Genomic DNA, 20142 nt, shown 5'->3' on the forward strand with positions numbered 1-20142 from the left:
TTATTTACAAAAAATAATATTTATTCACATTTTCATATTATTTAAATACAAAATAGTCAGAATAAACTTACTGAATAATATAATTCTATTTCACTGTCCAAACGGTAACTAAAACTTCTGGCTTACTATCAATATGACATAAAGCATAACGTAACATCAGTCATTTACGTATTTAAGGTAACCTAGCTATTCTATAGGCTTACATCAAGGTGAGTTTATGCAGCAACGAAATAATATTTAATATAACTTACAACACTTTTACGTCAATTACACTTCATCAACAAATTTATTGCTAGTATTTATATTAACACCGTCCACGGTCAATTCCTTGTAGTACAACTAAAAATAGGAGATGAATCTTCATTAAAATAGCACTAAATTAAGTTTACTTTGCTTGCGTAAACCCACCATTAGATACAACTGATTAAAATTAAATTAGCAGTAAACGACGAGACGTATTAATAATACTGTTGAGTTTAAAATTAAAATTTGCTTGACACGTACTCAACTCTAGTCAATACAGACAGCACTCTTGTCAGGTACTAATCCCCTGCATTCAAACCACTTAAATAACACAGGACTCACAAAATAAATCTTTTCTCTTTATCACCCCTTAACTCAGCGCTAGCAGCGGTTCACGCAATTCCCTCGAAACCTTCGAATCCTTCCGACTCTTCTTATACATATACTTTTTTTCAGGCAACATCTTCGCGAGCTTTGCCTTTGACTTCGACAACTTCTTCTGCGGTACTTCGGTCGTACTCTCCACATCCAGAAGCGCCAGACTCTCTATAATATTCTTCGGCCTCTTCTTCAACACCGCTTCACTCTCGCGCTGCTTGGTGCCATTCTTGTTAACATAAACCACAACATACTGGGAATATGCTGGATTGGAAGGTGTGTTAATGTCGGCGAAATCTCTAAAATTCTCAAACTGTTCGTGCTGATAAGGCCTCGGGTTTGGCACTCCTCCTAAATAAGACGGCCTGCCGTGACCATTCCTGAAGAAAGGACTGTAATCCTGTTCGTAGTTTGAAGGCTGGGCGTCTTTGTCGTAGAAGGTACCACCTCGAATCACCCCAAAATTCCCTGAACCGAGAAGACCACGAGATTCCGCGTTAGCTGCCGCTCGATATCCTGTTTCCTTGTACCCACTGAATCTGGGTGCATCGTAGGAGAGTTGTTGGTGCTGGTAGCCTCCGTGAGGTCGCTGGCTGTATGCGCCTTCTTGTTGGAACAAGAAGGGTCGAGAGTGGCCTAGCGGTGGATTGTGGAAAGGTGAGAATGATGGGTAGAATGTTTGTTGGCTGGGTTGACGATCATCTGTTTCTTCCACACGGGATTCTTGTTCTAGGTACATGTCGCTGTCGTCGTCGGCTTGGTGGACAACAGGAGAGGAAGAAGAGTCTGCAAAAGTTAGAATTGTTAATAAAACGTCCAAAATAGAATTAGTATATTTAGAGTTTCCAAACAATGGTGATATTAATAATAACGTTTATTGTGCTCACTATTTGCATAACAAATTTACATTCGTTGTAAAAATATTTTGTCGTAAACCAAACTTACATCAAGTTAGGTCAGATCAGATCAGGTCGGGTGAGGTCAGGTCAGGTCAGATCAAATCAGCTTAGATCAGCTCAGCTCAGGTCAGGTCAAGTCAGGTCAGTATTTTTGCTTTAAAATTTATTGTGTAGTGTATATTATTTACAAATGCGATATTATTTAGAAATAATAAATATATTAACATTATAGTTATTAAAAAGTTCACATATCTTTCTTGAAAATTAAAACTGTTTTATAAAAGTGACGATTGATTAGACATTATATCACCAAAATCAATAGTTTAAATGGGATATTAAACCGTTTCAACTTTTAAACAAAATGTGCACAGTAATATAAAAAAAGATAAATCATCATTTTTTTGGAGAGAACGATTCGGAAGGCGCAAACTTTCAAAATTACGATAATTTCATTTTCCAGTTGTTGCAATAATTCCAACCAACACTAATTCCAGTTATGTAAGTAGAATTCCCATTATTGGGAGTATTTTCACTGTACCTTCATTAATTTGCCAGTGGTTTCATCAATTGGCGATAATCTTAGAGAAATTCTGCAACATAAATATAGTCTAACTAAACTACAACTCCTAGAGCTGGTTTACGAAAGCTGAGTTAAATATTTGATTGCGATTAAATTCTTAATGCGGCATTAAAATGACAACACGTGACCGAATCTACTCCAATCAGATGTCGCTAAACGTCTCATTAAATGCGGAATTAACTTAATCTCAATTAAAATATTCCATAAGCTGGCCCTTAAATTGTTATCTACTAATTTCACAACTTGAAAAACATGTGTACAAAATGAGCCATGTGGATGTCCATGTTCATGTTTTCTCGACGTTTCATGACCCTTAAAGTACAAAAAAGTAGGTCTCGTGATTTTGTCTGTCTGTGTCTGCCTCCACAACTAACAGACCGATTGTTGTCAGATTTTATACGTATGTTGAGAATATCGTGCAGTTGGTAAAACGCTAACCAAAATTAATTTGTTTGATCATCTGGACTATAAATTTAAGAATGTCCGACCAATTTTTTTTAGTAACGCCATTTAAATTTTATAAAATTACATACTCATGCACTTGTGATTTATGAATTCGCCTTGACTTTTTATCCAGAACAATTATTTTACCTATAAAAACTCTTAAATAATGTACATTTTTTTAAAACAAATCAATTCTTTCCAGATAATTTAACATGTTTGTAATATTGTAATTTTAATGCAGAATTTTATTTAATTCAGAATGGTCTGTCAGATAATCTTCGAAACTACCGAAGCGATTGTCTGTCTATTTATCGCCGCCCTCAATTTGATGACGTCACGTCAACAATTTGCTTAGCAAATACTACTTGAGTTTTATAAACAAGATACTCCTAAACTTGTGGTTTATGAATCCGCCCATAATTTTCAATCACAATTATTTTACGAATGTGTTTGTGCAATATTTGCTGCGTACTCGATATCTCGCGCACGTACAAGTCAAGCAGGTCGGAGGAGGTGATTTGAGGCGTTTAATTTGAGCAGCTTGAAATTTGCGTGCGTGAGTTCGAATCCCATCCTCGTCATTCATTTAATTTCTAAAATATTAAATTTGTTTAAATGTTTGACTTCAGGTGGGGACGAAGTTCTGTCTAAATACCTTTAGAACAATTATCTTCCTCTTGTAAACTCAGTTCGGAGACATATCGTATATTTTAGTATTGTAACATATTTTTTTTTAGTTGAGACAGTAAAAAATTGGTCGAAGGTTATTCCAACAAATGCCAACAAATTATAAAATTTGCCGCAAGGCCGCGTTCTGCACAAGTGCAGACAATATGAAACATATGTATTTAAAACAGGTAACCAACAGGAAAAAGATGTATTCTCAATTTCTCGGTACATGCGTAATTTCGACTGTTTATATTTATATTTCGAAATAATCCGATTATTAGAACGTTCAGGTAACAAACAATTTTGTCCCCCTAACACAGAAAGGGCTAATTAATTAATTAATTAATTAATTAATTAACTATATTCTTTTTTTTTTTTAAACTGAATGTCATAAATTTGAAAAATATCTGCATTTGGCAAAATTGTAAAATGTTGTTTTACAAATTTGATTTTTTTTCCAAAAATCTGGATACCCAGTTTAAAAACTTAATACGGATGTATAAATTACACCTGCCGGAGTAGGTTTTTGTATAAAAATTTAACGAAAATTTATTCGGAAAAATTGTAAGATGAGGTCATAATTTTTTAAGGACGCTATCAACGAATAAATTTTGATGAACGATTTACCCTGCTTTCTATGAACTTAAAACCTTTGCAAGATTTCAAAGCATTCGGTTTGGCACTTTAAAAGTTAAATTGTAGAATGTAGATTGTTACGCAATTTTGATTTTTTTTTCCCAAAAATTTAGGGTAAAAACTTAACACGGATTACTTTATTTTATAAAATTTAAATAACATTTACTATCGTAAATTGTGGTGATGACGTCATCCTATTCTTGGTGGGACAAATTTCGGTTAGCTTTATTTTACCATCACAATACTCCTAACATGCACATAAAATTTGAAAACAATCGGTATTGTAGTTTCAGAGATTATTTGTATAATAAAAATTGACACAGACAGACATACGGAAACGGCAGACCTATTTTTTCGTACTCGTCGAGAAAACATGAGGGTAGTCTTCGCCCCAGAACCCTATTACAATACTTCCTTAGCTTACGTTCAGAAAGTAAAGTTTATGCCCCTGAGATATTTTTATATGACACCTTTATTATATCATTTATTTCTTAAAAACTAAAATTCGAATGATTATGGAAAGTGAAAACGAAATACAGAAAATTTTACACCAAAATATTAAATCTGAAATAAAGACAGTAGCAAACAGGTTACAGACAATAGAAAACAGACACAGATATGCAAATGAAACTCTTCATTTTCGTATTATTCAAGCTGTGAAACATTTACTGTGCACCATTTACTTTGCTTTTATAAATATATTTCTGTGGTTTTCTCAAGCAATTATTTCGAGCAGAATGGTAAAATAAAACGCAAGCCAGCAAGAAATTGGGACTTCAATAGATCACTAACTGCTTAAATAATGAATGTGGTTTGTTATTATTGTTGTACTAACTTTATTTACAAAACCTCTGTTTGAAAGGCATCTTTTTCTGCTTAGTATTCGTTCAAATAAGGAGTTCTTTTCTAGTAAATTAGTTTATATTTAAACTGACCTGAGTCGATCTGACTTGACCAGACCGGACCTAGCCTAACCTGACCTTACCTAACTTGATCTGATTTAACCTGACTCAAATAACTTGGCTTGAAGTTACCAGGTAGTCGTAACGAACAGTTGAACATTTGTTGAAGAAGATAAAAATATAATTCGTTAGCTTAATTAATTATGTATAATATAAAATTAATAAAGATATATTAACATTATTTTTCTTCCTTATTATTAGGCCCGAGAACAGCTACAAGAAAAAACTCAGGAAGCGGAAGAGATACTATAAAGAGTTACTCGCATTTAATAAAAAAATCGTTTTGTTAATATGTAGCAGATATAAGAAAAGCCAAGGAAAATAGAAAAATCGGTAATTATTAAAAGATTCAAAGTTAATTTAAATAAATAATAAATAGAGAATAAATTAAGTAAAGAGAGAAAATAATACAACTCTATGTATGATGTCAAGTACTAAACACGACAACGTAAACATTATACAGTAATATCTGTCAACTTTAATCTCGAACAATAAATTGTCTCCGCAGATAATTGCAGCCGGAATCATAAACCTCTTTACACACCTATTACTTCTGTTCACCTATTGTTTATTTTCTAAAACCTTCATCTTTTGTTAAGCATTACTTTGTGCATGACATCGACCTGAAAGCACTGGAAGTTCTAAAACAACTGCTTCAAAGCATTAAAGGTTATATTTCTTAACACTTTAATAGTAACAAACTATTGTACAATATGTATAGACCGTGTCCCAGTTTTTGCCAAGTTTAGGCACATTTTGTGTTCATTCAGTGTAAACGCGCAATACTATTTTTCTAGAACACAAAAATCCGGATGTAACATTTTATTGTTATCTCTACATACAAAACTAAAAATATTTAGTAAAGTAGTTTATCATTTAAAATAAATTTCAAGTAGAGATTGCAAAAACACCGGTTGTACCTGAATAGATGTTTTTATTTTCTTGAAATTTCTTTCAAATGGCGGAAACTTTTTTCCGAAACGTTATTAAAGAATAAGTTGCAAGCAAGCAACTGTAATTATTTCGTACAATTAGATATTACAAAACCACCTACTTTAAATTACTTCCTCGTTATCGATTTTACTCGATTTTTCTTGATGCATAGTACCGGGTGAAAAGATATAATAAAAGAAAAGTGTCACAAATTACATGGTTGTTGGCCAAAATTTTTTACCCACATAGGAAGAAAATTTATTGTAACTAATTACAGAGATTTGACGGTTTCCTGTATTATTAGAATCTAGATCGTTCGAAATCGCCATAAATTCCACGACGACACCAGCGTAGGCAGTGTAAATTCTTCGGCATGCAATTGATAATCGTTTGAAAGTTGAAGGCGCATCTTATGTGATGGCCGTGTTATTCTCGAAGTTTGTTTTAATTCCGCAATATCGCTTTCTCCACGCGTGTGTAAACCTAGAGCTGATAATACCTTGTCTTTTAGGAATCTCAGACTAAGCAACTACAGATTAGGATTTCCATTTTGATCGTCAACAATGCAATTGTGTAACGACAGTGAGAAATGGCAAGTTTTTGTTACGCATATTTCAAATAGTGTCAAAATTAAGTTAATGTTTCTAAATTATAGCTTGCGAGAAGCAATTAGAAAAGACTGTAAATGTGGGAAAAGATAACAAGAAACGAATAATCAAACCGAGATAATTAAAATTTTGCATGAGCATAGGTCACCATTTGTTTAACTCAGGTTGTGACATTTTCGCACCTTACCATACAAGGTCTTAGTGACATCAGCCTTACCCTTTGTTGGAGATCCCTCGTATAAATGGATCTTTCGATTAGCTGTGATCTTTGTTATTGAGTGAAATATCATACCTGTCAAATTAATGATGTTGTTGAAGATTGGCTAATAATAATAAATGGAGTTTGTTAAGTGTATAGGAAAAGTGTTAACACAAAATGAAATAATTGTTTAAAATTGCCGCTAAATATATCTTCATGTGTGTATTTAAATAAGAATTATGTCATTATGATGCTACTATTTCGCTATTTGCAAAGTCATACCAAAAGTGGTTATTAAATGCGATTATAATACAATAAGTGCCGATGCGTAATGAGGAAGTAATCGAAAAATATTGACTTCCTCATGCAGATATCTTATTCTACAAAAAATAAAAATAGTCATTAATTGTTAATGGAATGTACTTGAATTTGAGAATTTGTTCCTGAAGATGTGATGATATTTCTGGTGGAATAAAGGGAAAGCGCAATTTGTTTCTTCACTGACATGATAAGTTTCCGGTCAACGTAATTTTATTGCAGGCTACATCTGTGAAATGTTACAAATTTCGTGTCGTATCTTTGCACTATATCAATTTTGAAATTAGTTCTTTGACGTGCTGCGAAAAGAAGCCTTCGTTATGTAACAGTAACACGCATAACAACTGGTGCATGACTGTGTTCTTCTTATTAGCATTTTAATTTTATTACACTCTGATTACATAGAAGTGTTAGAAATTCACCTAATATCCTAGTGCTCCAGACGGAAATAATTCAAATTTTACACCTAACCCAATTACGAGACCTTCAACTATTTGTTGCAAGGTTAGTAACACAACATTTATGAGAAAAAATTCACTGTCACCTTCAACACTGAAAGCTTTATCACCGGAAAATTTTGTTTCTAACCCTTTGTCGACACGCCTCAGTGAAGCATTATATTGGCTTTGAATTCGCGAAATACGAAATATATTTCTTACATAAGGTTATATCCTTTGTTGCCTAGTGCTACAACTGATAAGATAATATCTCTGTACACACGTTATTTTTTCTCAGAAAATACAAGCAATTTACTCGCAGCTTTCTAACAAATCTAAACCAAGCTTAGCAAGAAATTAAACGCGTCTTGTGCAACATTTTTTCTTTGTACTTGCCCGTAAAAAAAATTGTTTGTATGGTTTTTGTGAATTTTTTACCAAGTGCGAATGTGTTCTTGACGTTACGTAAAAATTGTCCAAAGTGAAAAATAGGCGATGGAGGATTTCTATATTTCTTGTGGACGTGATGTCACTGGAATTGTTCAATTCTTCATGCATCATTGGATAAAAACGTTGGCAAACAACAACTTTTACTTTTATTATTATCTCGGAATATGAAATGAGCAGATTGCCCATAAATCTGTCGATACGAGATTCATGTGTTCCTTATGCAACTGAAAAGAAAATTTTCTAAGCGGAAGAACGTGCGGAAGATCTACTCAATGTCAATTCACCACTGCGATGGGTGCAACGACAAGGTTGATTGCTGATGACAAGAAAGCGCGTTGGATCATCGTCATTGAAAACGACGAGCTCTAATTGACTTTTTACCGGAGAAACTAATAACCGTACCAAAAATAATTATGTATTACTTTTGCAAGTAGTTTTAATTGTTCGACTGATTTAACACTTCCTTTTGTCGTTTTTGTATTATTTTTCATTCCATTGAAAGTAAAATAAACTGCAGAGTTCATTGAGCTCGGTTCTTATCACTGTTCATAATAACAACAAAAAAAGAACTGGACGAAAGAGAAAGGTGATGATGTTGATAATAAAGGAAGAATGTGTGTGGCCATCAACCTTACTTTGTGTTATTCATTTTAATAAATTAGCAGCCAAACAACACGATTCACTAAAAACATCCGAAGCAAATTTATCGAATTAAATCGGTTGATGATTATTGTTATTTAATCTTTCACTGCTGTTTACTCTTGTAGGAGCACTTTTACTTTCTTCCGTGAAGGTCACTAACTCTCTCTTCATGTGAGTAATACTACTGTTTTGTATATTTTATCGAAGCATAGAAACTCGAAGAAAGTTTACCAAATTAATAATCTCGTGGATGATAATCGACCGGTTTTGTTGCTTAATTACTAACAGTACAGTGCAAATATTTGCGCGAAACAAACAGCAGGAAGAAATTAGTATGGATGTTGTGCTAGAAAAAATCTATTAAATCTACATAAATACCAGTCAGTAGCTCTTGTTCACTATTATATGTTGCGAAATTGATTCGATTTGCCTAAATTTCAATTATTGCCACAATACTCATCCCGTCATTAATCAAGGTTTAAATTTCTTAATTAGGAGCAAATATTGCTAATCCGAAGAAACTATCACAGCAGCTGTTAACAAACGCCTACAATAATTTAAGGAAATTTTGTGTTAAATGCCGACTTTTTCGTGGCCATTAAATCTAAATAAATAATAGAAAAAGCGGTTACATGATTTTATTAAGTAATTTGTTTACGCGGATTGTGTAACCCACAATGAAAAATTATGCTATGCCCTTTAGTCATCAAAAATTAATTTTCTAGGTGTTGGTGCCACTTTCCGGTTATTTGTAGGTAGCATCGTTATCCATTATTTATAGGACCAGACGGCAACCGCATTTGATCATGAACTTAATAGAGTCAAGTGGAAATTTATTATAACTTTTTAATTTAATGAATAAAACATTTTTCGAATTTCGTCAACGGGAATCTGCCTCCACTCCGCATATTACACGAATCGCCAATAAATCATATCAAGTTTTTTCGAATTTATTCGCTATAACTGTCAGTAGCGAGTTGTTCAAAGTGTTAACCTATCTGCTTCGATTCGTTTCAAAATCGTTGTTTTGTCATCACTTTGCTCTTTAATAATTTACAATCACGTTTCAACGTAACCACCACCCATAAACAAACAGGCATTATCTGCTCTGCTCATCTCTAATTTGATGATATTTCATACTTATGTCACAGTCGATATGATGATAATAAGGTAAAAGATCGTGACGAGAATGTGAATTACATCCCGTCATCGGTTGTCCAACCTTTCACTCACATTCTGCCTACTCGTACTAACTCATCTCTAATCTAATACGCAACTAAATGTGCACATTAATTTGCTGCTCGTTGCATACTTGGAATAGATGATGTCTTTTTACAGATAAATATGTAATCTTCCTGTTTGATGAATTTCCTGGAGTGCTGAAGAAAGTTTATCTTTATGTGCAGCTGAACATCCTTTGATGGTTGTCTCAAACTGGCTGCTGTTTCGTAATGACTTAAGCAAAAAGTGGTGATGAAGGTTCTCCTACTAGTGTCAAAAATCATCTCAATTTGAAAGAGAGTTGACCTTAGAGTGAAGACGATGCTCACACTTAATTAGCATCTTGGTTATTTGATCATTAAAAGAGAGAAATTGTATAATTAGATGGGAAATTAGTGTTTTTAATAATACTATTTTTCACTCGATGAACAAAAGGTGAGACAGATGATTTATTACGAACTGTGATTAGAAAGCAGGAGTAAGTCAGTCTTAAACTATTAACAAAATGCTGCCGACAAATTAGTGTAAATTATGTGGTATTAACAGTTTAATTTATTATCAAGACGGTTTTCATGTTTAAGATCACGATTCTTTTGAAGTTTGTAATGAATTTTTTGTACATGTTTTGAAAGTAAAATCAGTGTATTTCCGGTTATTTTAATATACGAGATATTTAATTTGATTTGGTGATAAAAGTGTCTCAAATAACATTGATACACTTTTACATAAGCGAATTTCTGGATTTACGTAAGTTTGATCTGAAATGCACTTAGGCAAATGTAGGGAAGATCCTGAATAGTTGCAATTCCTTGTGAACTGTCACGAAGAGTTTGTAAAACATGTAACTTCTTTCCTTCCTAGATATGTTTATGATTGTGATTCTGACATATTTGGCTTGTGTAACACGCCAACAGAAAATTTCCCACATTTCTATACTCTGCTAGTCTAAACCACTTGGCTGAAAAATCCTCTGCAAGAACTTAAGTAGTATTGTAACTTAAGTTGTTTTAGATTTTCTTCAGTGGTTGGTTATTCTTTCGCAGTGTTGTTTTCTTTTTACCTTCTTGTTATTTCATATCTGAGTCTTTCGTCCTTCTTCGTCTTTATTTCACACTGTTGTATCTCTTAAATTGATAATTCTAGTTCTAGTTTCTAATTACAGTTATAAAACTTTTCCAAATTTCTACATAATTTTTCATTTTTTGTCATCGTTTCCACTTTCACAAAGATAGTAGAACTAACAATGCTGATGACGCTATCGTCACCGAATACTAAAAAAGCCACCTCGGGTGGGACTGTTACTGACGACATGCCAATTCAGGAAAACATTAAGATTGAAATCCGCTGCAACTACCGTCAAATTTGGTATGCAGAACACCTCATAAAGTGAAACTATCAACGATCTGATGAATACTGATAAAGACCAATCCTAAATTCCTGCTAAATTCATTATAAGTGGCATTATATTAATAGAGTAGTTTGCAGTTTGTGTAACTGTCGGCTTAAACCGGAAGAATCTGAAAACCGTTAAAATTAGTTATAGTCAGTTTGGGCAATTTAGAGCGAGTTCCATAATACTTATCTCACGATCTAAATGAATGGATCTGACACATCATTCAATTGAAAAAATCTGCTATTAATAAATGTCGCGATAAAACAAAGGGAAACTCACGTGCAACACCATGTTTTACATATCAAACACGTTTTATTAACTAATACGTATTCAAGGCGAACGATCATTAAAATGACTAACGTAACAACTTTCTGTTTTCGAAATAAATGCGACAGTATGGATCGGCAAAGTTGAAGTACGAAGTTTGACTGGAGACGTCAGAGAAATTATGCTAATTATTTTCACTTCGCACACAATTGAACAGGATTTATTAATTTAAATAAAGTTCAGGTTGGGATAAACAGGTTTGCGGAGACTGTTTCATACGAAGAGTATTTTAATACAATTGATGGATGGAAGAAAGTGGAAGAGAAAATTTTACAGATTGCATAACACCGAAATGTAAAAAATATTGGCTTAAGAATCGATGGCGTACGATCAGCTTAGTTTAAACATTCGATCTTGCGAAATATTTTCTTGAAGAATAATTAAAGAAGGACTAATGCGATACTAATCTTATCGTATCATCTAACAAAGAAAGGAAACGTTCTTGGCTTGGTGGAACTTTGGTTCTTTTATTTAATTATCGTTTTCGTAAGGAAGGAAATTGAAGCTGGATTTTCGTAATTTGTTGTGAAATTGAACATTGTGTGGTTTATGGTGTTATAATTGTTACAATTATTGGGTGCAAATATAGACCAAGAATTGATTAGTTGGACGTCCTTTAGTTAATTGAGTCTTATTAAGATATTAAAAACGTACCGCTTTCACCATGTTTGTTTCAGAGAAATATTTGATAGCCATATAATTTTTAGAAATTGTATATAGTTAATAGTAATATCTGAATTAAAATATTTTCTTGGACAAAAATGTATAAAATTTTGCCATCAGCGAATTTTATTTTATATTCTTTGTCAGTTTTTTATTTATCGACTTATTTAGTATGAAAAATTCATTTGTTCAGTATGAACAACTTGAATTGTATAGTAATTAAGGATCAATTATCCAGTCGTGCATAATTTGCATTTGCTGTAAAAATACACTGCAAATCTTCATTGTTAGAAGTAAATGTATATTATTATGTAACAACACATGAAATGTTAAGGTGTATTTATGCGGCATCAACACGTGAATATGCACTGAGGTTAAGTATTTTTACAAAGAAATGTTCCACATTTTCTCAACATATTCTACCCAAGATTATGTAGGTATCTATTTTTTTAATATTATTGGTTTTTTTAAATTTTTACAACACAAAAAAGTTTTGAATACTATATATTTTTCAATAATTATTTATAATATGTACAAAATAGGATTAAATAAATCAACTTAAATATTATTTTTGTTTAAGAAACATCATGAGTAAATATATACACAAAAAAAATAAAACATATTACATAAGCATAAACATGTTCAATATTTTGTTGGAGATAATGTCACCTACTTTTGAATGCACAGAATAAATGCATTTTAATTATTGCTTCGTAATCGATTAGTAAGTTTTTGTGTCCTAGTAAAATTTCGGGCAAGTCCATTACTTAGTTTCTGGAATAAACTGCAAAATTTTATTGTCCAACCTTTCCTTAAACAAGTGTAATGCGTAAAGTAGAATAAAAACGTATTTATTAAACAGAAATAAAAAAGCAAAACTCGTTTCAGGTGCGGTAAAAAAATTTAGAGGTGACCTCATCCAAATATCAAAGTTCTGTTATTTTTACAGCTATTTTAAAATACAAATCAAAAGTAATTGATACGGGGATTTTCTGAGATTATTTGTTCTGCATATTCGATTCTGCCAAACTGCAATTCCTTATGAAAACATGAAGGTTATCGCACATCTGATTCATAGGACCTTTGTGTCTTCCAATGGACAGAAAGTCAAAAATGTTCACTATTTGGTGGACTGTATTTTGTCCCATTACTGCCTTAGCTGTGAATATATTTTAAGACAACCAACATACACAGGGTATCTTAATTACTAATGGAATAGTTGTTGTTTTTTAATAAATAACTTGAAGTTTTAATTTAGTGTGTTATATATTTTTTCAATGAAAGATTTTCTTTTTCTGTATCCGTAATTAAAATTAATTGATTCCTCAAAAACCAGAGTTAACCTCACACTTTGAGGAATTTTTTGTTACGACCATCTGCAATTTCACTCGAAACTGCATCGAATATTGTTAGACACACCGATTTACGACTGTGGCGACTTTTTCACTTTAATTTATGAATACTTCAAGTTTTTTATTTTAATTCATTATCTCATTACTTACGTAGGCAAAAAAAATATGATTCCAAAAAAGTGAGAAGAACTAGTTAAAGAAGACAAAAATTAAAGAATCGTGTCGCATTAAAATTGTGATTATGTGGTAAGTTTTTACTTAAGATTAGTCATATCGACATCGAACACTATTTGCAGAATCTACAATTAGGTACTCAAATAAAAACGTTTTAGAATTAAATTGTAAATCATAAGCTACAAATGACGCAAATTTGTATTATTTATGTGTTTCTTTAATTTAAAAAATCACAGAATATGAACATTAATTTAGACATTTATAAGATTATTTCTGTGGAAGAAGACAAATATATTGTGTTGAGTAGAGTGTAATTGTCATTATAGGGCTGCAGGTATTTACCAAATTTGAAATTAATAAGATAAAAAAATTTATAGATTTATATTTTTCTTAATATTCTTTTATAAAATGCAAATAAATAAATAACCAACCTACCAATAAAATCCCCAAACGGGAGATTAAAGAACAGGTAGAAATGATAAACCTACATTCTCGTATCCTGCAAATTGTAAAACTTGAAATTAAATTACTTCTAGTAAGTAATTTGAAAAATTTTCTGCCAAAATTATAATTATAAAATATATTTTTTTACAAAAAACCGGAAAATTTGGTTTTCGGTTCATTCCTCATGCAGTTCAAATTAGTGATACACCCTGTATATAATGACAATGAAAAATTTGGGACCCAGTTTTAAAACTGAAAAATTATTGTAGTAACTAAAACAGATGTAGGTATTTATGGATATATTAATTAATTAATTAATGTTTTAAAATATTTTTTCGCTGTCGTGATAATGAGGTAACTTGTGCCTCTCGCCGGTTTACTATGTCATAAGCATCTTCACGATGTGAACGGTTCTGCATTAAACCTTAACATTTTCAAATTAACAACAACCCACAATATAAATAATATTTTATTATATGTAATGTGACTCTTAAACGAATTCTTATTTGCCGGAAAAATGTAAACAAAAGACAAAGGTTGTCGTTAACAATAATAATTATTTAAATGTAAAATCGCAGCATAAACAAATTATAATCGTTTTTTAATAAATTTATAATACAAGGACCATCTATAATACAAACTCGGTTTATAACACGTGGTTTATTCCGTAAAAACTTTATTCAACAAAACATAGTATATACACTGCATAGACATAGACTGGTTACACGAGTTCTTAAAACGGTCACTCCGCGGACGAACAGTCCTGATAACTCGTACACTCGCGAACACCCGGAGCGTTTTTCCACGGCCGGACCTGCGGGACCCCTCGGATACGCCGCTGATACTCAAGCCGACTTACTACTCGATTTGGACCTCCAAGACCCCTCGGATGCAAGGTGATACGCAAATGAGCTGTGAAGTTCGCAGATGGAAAAACTTGCCGAATCTGGCCGCTCGGGTCCTATGTAAAGGCGGCTAGAAATGCGTCGCGTGGGAGTGAAAGGGCGCACCGCCCTCTGGTAAGGGAGCGAGCGAGTACCGGGGTGCTGCGGCAGGGTAGTGGTGGTGCGTGGGCGTGACAGAGGGCGCTAGGGGTACTGATCGCGCTACAGTCTCCCCCTCAGGACCATAGGGTGCGTCCCCGCCTATTGGTCCTGCTGGATCTTTCTGGGGCGGCCTCGTCGTCGCAAGGGTTGTACCGGTGGCATGGGCTTTGTAGCGTTGGCAGTCGATACATCCCTTCAGGTAGTCGGTAATATATCGTCGCATACCCGTCCAATAGTATCTTCGCTTGATCCGATAGTATGTTCTTTCGACGCCATAGTGGCCGGCGGTGGGTGAGTCGTGGTACTCGGCCAGTACTCGGGGTCGTTCGTGTTTGGGGACTGCTAGCTGAGCCTCCTCACTCTCTCCATCTTGAGAGTATCGGTAAAGAACCCCTTGGTTGAGTAGGTAGCCGCGAGAGGTCCACTGCTGGGAAATCTCGGCTTGGGCGTGGACCAGGTCGTCCATAATCTTCCTAATTTCTTCGTCCTTGCGCTGCTCGCTTCGTAGTTCGTTGGCTTTACGTGTGGGGAGGTCCACTTCTACGGAGTCGATGGCCACCTCGGGTAGGTGGGGTCGTGACAACATGTCTGCTACTACGTTGGCCTTACCGGGCGTATATTCGATGGTCAGGTGGTACGGCTGCAGCTGCAGTGCCCACCTCGCTAGACGTCCGGTCGGTGTCTTTAATGTCATCAGCCATCGGAGGGGCTGATGGTCGGTGATGACCACGGTTGAGGATTCTTCTAGATACCCACGGAATCTTCGCACGGCCCAGACAATGGCGAGGGCTTCGCGCTCCGTGGTGGTGTAATTCTGCTCGTGGTTCGTGAGCAGGCGGCTTGCGTACTCGATCGGGCGCTCCTCCGGGCCCTCCCCCTGGAGTAGAGCCGCTCCTAGGGCGTAAGCGCTTGCGTCCGTGCGCAAGACAAACGGTTCTTCGGGGTTGGCTTGTCGCAGGATGGGGGCGTCGGCCAATCGCTGCTTCAGTTCTTCGAACGCTTCTTGGTGGGTGGAGTCCCATTGCCATGCGGCATCTTTCTTTACTTCCTCCTTGAGCAATTGCCTTTTCGTGGCGTTCAGCTGATAAGGAGGCACCGCGATCGGGGCGTGGTCGCCTGTGTCGATGCGATGCTCGGCGTATGGGGTAGGCGGGCCGTGCGCCTCAAAAGCGTCGGCGAAGTCATCCACCAAGTCGTCAAACTTCGCGCGGGTCGGTTCGGTGAACCCGGTGCCTTCGTTGGCTTGCAGGTGCAGAGATGTTATGAACAGTCGCCGGGGCCCGTCGGGGAAGAGGCCCATTTCGTATTCGTCCATTTCGCCCGTCGTCATCGCGGTCTCCGCGTCTTCCCACATGTGCTCCGTCGCGTACGGAGCCTGATACGTGGTCCATATGCCGTGGGGGGTTACCAGTCCCTTGGAGGTATCGCGTTTCGGCGGTGCTGGTGGCGGGGGCCCGTAGCCTTCTTCGATGTCTCCCGCTTCCATGGGTTCCGATTGTGTGATTCGAACTTCTTTTATGGTCGTGGGAACTCCTTTTCTGGCGGGCGCCTCGGCTCCGTCGACGTCGACGAACGGGTAGGTCCGCGTGATGTCGCCGCCAAAATAGAACCGTCGTCTCGCCAAGTCGGGGATGATTCTCGCGTCCTCTATGAAGTCCGCGCCCAGCAGGGTGCGGGTGTTGCAAGAGTCGGACAACACGATGAAGGTGGTTTCTACGTGTCGTCCTTGTACGCCTACCTTGGTCGTGACGGCCGGCACCTGCAGGTGCTTGCTCGTGCCGTCTGCAAGGGTGGCGATCACGTTTTCCGTCCTTGCTTTGTGTCCCGTTTTTATCAGGTGGCGGTACAATGTAGCGCTGGCCACGCTATTGCACGCGGCCGTATCGAGGTAGCCGGTGCCTTCTTCTCCGGCGATTTTTATGTGGATTGCCGGGCGGGACCGTGGTTGGATCGTGCCGGACCTCAGCGCACAGAATGCCATGTTGCGTGCGGGTTGGCTGGCGTCGGTCGTGTTACAGGTGGGGCAATTTCTTCTAAACACCCCCGGGGCGTTGCAACCGTAACAACGCACTGGCTCAGCGGGCGTCCGGGTTGCCGGTCCGGGAGCTGGGGCAGGTCCTCGTGGTCTCCGGCGGCAAGCGGTTGTGTCGTGGCCAAAAGCTCTGCAGACGTCACAGCGGAGTCTGGGGCCGCGACTTCGGTTTTCGTCTGCTTTGGGGCCCTTACCATTTGGTTTCGCGTGCGAGTTTTTCCCTTCTCGCTCGCTCTCTTCGACGGCGCGGGCCTTGTGGAGGAGATCTGCGAAGGTGTCCACTTCCGTACGGGCGATGCGGTCTCTAAGTCTACGTCGCAGCAGTCCGTAGAGGATATCCATCTGCCACTGTTCGTCCAGCTGCCGGGACATCCGCGACAGCCGTTCGCGTTGGCGCGTGATGTACGCGTCGGTGGAGACCTCGTCCCCCTGAGGTTCGTTGAATATCTCCTTGAACAGGCGGTGGTTCGGGGCCCTCGGGGCGAAGGCGTCCCTGATTAGTTGGACTGCGGCTGGCCATGTGTTGACGGAATTCCTTACTCCGTTCCACCACGTCAGCGCTTCCTCGCGTAGCAGGATCGGTAGAGTTTCTAGGGCGTCTTCGTCACTAATTTTCTCCAACCTCTTGTACAGGCTCGCGGTTGTAATAAATTCCTCTACACTCGAGGCGTTGCGGGAGCCGTCGAACCGGGCCGGGCAATGGCTGAAGTGTCTCGTCCCTGAAGATGGGTGCAGGTCGGCTTCTCGGCGCCTCGCGACATCCCTGATGCCGTTTATCAGTTCGTTGAATTGTTCTGCGGACATTTGAATCGTCATCCCGATGTTGGTTCGCGGACTTCTTCGCGTCGGAATCTTCGTTTTTCGCGAAATTGTGGTCGGTTTCGGGCCGCTTCGTTGGGCGTCACTTTTTATAACAGACGCCTTCTTCGTGCCACTAAGTTGGGCGCCACTTTTTATAACACGTGGTTTATTCCGTAAAAACTTTATTCAACAAAACATAGTATATACACTGCATAGACATAGACTGGTTACACGAGTTCTTAAAACGGTCACTCCGCGGACGAACAGTCCTGATAACTCGTACACTCGCGAACACCCGGAGCGTTTTTCCACGGCCGGACCTGCGGGACCCCTCGGATACGCCGCTGATACTCAAGCCGACTTACTACTCGATTTGGACCTCCAAGACCCCTCGGATGCAAGGTGATACGCAAATGAGCTGTGAAGTTCGCAGATGGAAAAACTTGCCGAATCTGGCCGCTCGGGTCCTATGTAAAGGCGGCTAGAAATGCGTCGCGTGGGAGTGAAAGGGCGCACCGCCCTCTGGTAAGGGAGCGAGCGAGTACCGGGGTGCTGCGGCAGGGTAGTGGTGGTGCGTGGGCGTGACAGAGGGCGCTAGGGGTACTGATCGCGCTACAGGTTTTAATTGTCATCACACAAGTAATAACAATAAACAAAATTAATAAAAATGCAAATTACTATGTTCACCAGAAATTAAAAAAAATAACTGCAGTGGGTACTACGTACAAAATATAACCACGCTTGTCGTCACAGATAAATTAATAATTAATAAGCAAATATCCTCGCAGTCGAATCTATGTTAAATAAATTATTCAAAATTTAAATATTCATGCATCCACTAATGAAGCAACGGTCTTCAACTTTAGAGTGGTGATTACAGCAAGAAAAACCGCAGACTTAATTTAGCAATAGACGCTCTGTCATTCAAAACCACAAATGTAATATAATTTTTTTCGGATTTATCCCGGTGTTGAATTAACCGATTTAGCAATTGTTGAGGTAGCAACCGAGAGAAAAATGTTTTGACCAAAAATACAGACACACAATAGATATTGTCGAAATGTTTTGTGCCGAATGTCGCAACAAACCTGTGTGTATTTTCAATAATGCTGGCCAATCTTCCGTAAATTTTGTTAGGCGGCAAAAAATTTCATTCTCACTCGGAATCAGCCTACAAGGAAACAAATTTCACGGAACAATTCACGCTGTCCTTGAAATTAGATAAGGAAACTGTAACAAGTTCGTGGCAGCTGTCTGGCATTGTTCGCGAGGTGTATTTGCAGGCGGGGTTTGATAATTTGGATAAATTTTATGACGAGGAAGAGATGGAGAAATTTTTGTCTAGTAAAGTTTTCTAAAATTGTTAAAATTTTGATTTTTTTTAATTGTACTCACCGTGTGCATCGCTTTGGGGGTATCCAAATACGTCCGAAAGGGCAATTATTAATATTGACACAATGTGATACTTCATAATTTCGCGCACTTCCTACGTTCACCGGACGCAGACCGACACTTACTCCACTCGAATCCTGCTGACAAACACCCAGCAAGAACTTTCTATCTGCTTTATACAGTCTCTTGCAATCGGCCAATTCCCCACCTGACTATTGTTATACTTGAGTTCATCTACCTTCATTATTTTTGACAGTGCCAGAAAAATGTTCTTATTTTATTTTTGATTTTTTTCGGTTTTTTTAATTGTCCACTTCCGCGACAGTGGTTCATATTACGAATTCTGAAAATGTAAGCAAAATCTCACCTATTTTTTTTTAATAAAATCCTGATGTATAATAATTTAAAATTCGCCTTAACGTTCTCCCACGCTAGATTCAATTATAATCAATAAAACTGCCAAGTTATCTAAGACAATAAAAATAATTACTTCTCCAAGCCAAAAACACTTATTATGTAATTTTTATTTGGCATAAATATGAAAGAATCATGTAACTTTTGTGGTGAAAATAAAAACAAACATGGTGTGCTCTAGCATATCGATTACGATCGTTAAAGTAACTAGTACATAATTTTATTTATGCAAACTCGTTTACATATAATTTACAAAGTTTTGCACAAAAATGTTAAGAAACATTATTTTTCGTCTTTAGGTATATGAAGTCAGTTGTATTATTCTACAATACTATTGCATTCAAACAATTGAATTAAAACGTTCATTTTAGCAAAGTGTTGATTTTTTAACCCCTTTGAGGTCTTATTATCTGTTTAGATACGTATAAACTGTTATTTTGTAATTTAGTCTGATATTTTCAAAAAAATATTTGATCAATTTACAT

At 37.0% G+C, this 20142-nt stretch overlaps 1 protein-coding gene across 1 annotated transcript; it reads right to left on the minus strand.

Moving 5' to 3' along the window:
• Positions 1-19393, minus strand: LOC135126516 (uncharacterized). Its single transcript, XM_064052536.1, has 2 exons — positions 19247-19393; positions 1-1407 (listed from the first exon to the last, which is right to left on the minus strand). Exons 1-2 carry the CDS (start codon positions 19320-19322, stop codon positions 614-616), a joined length of 870 nt encoding a protein of 289 aa, XP_063908606.1. The 5' UTR covers positions 19323-19393; the 3' UTR covers positions 1-613.
• Between the last annotated feature and the right edge of the window lie 749 nt (positions 19394-20142).

The sequence above is a fragment of the Zophobas morio genome, unplaced genomic scaffold, assembly GCF_036711695.1.
Source record: "Zophobas morio isolate AGI-343-1 ecotype UQ-CSIRO unplaced genomic scaffold, CSIRO_AGI_Zmor_V1 ptg000011l, whole genome shotgun sequence".
Taxonomy (NCBI): domain Eukaryota; kingdom Metazoa; phylum Arthropoda; class Insecta; order Coleoptera; family Tenebrionidae; genus Zophobas; species Zophobas morio.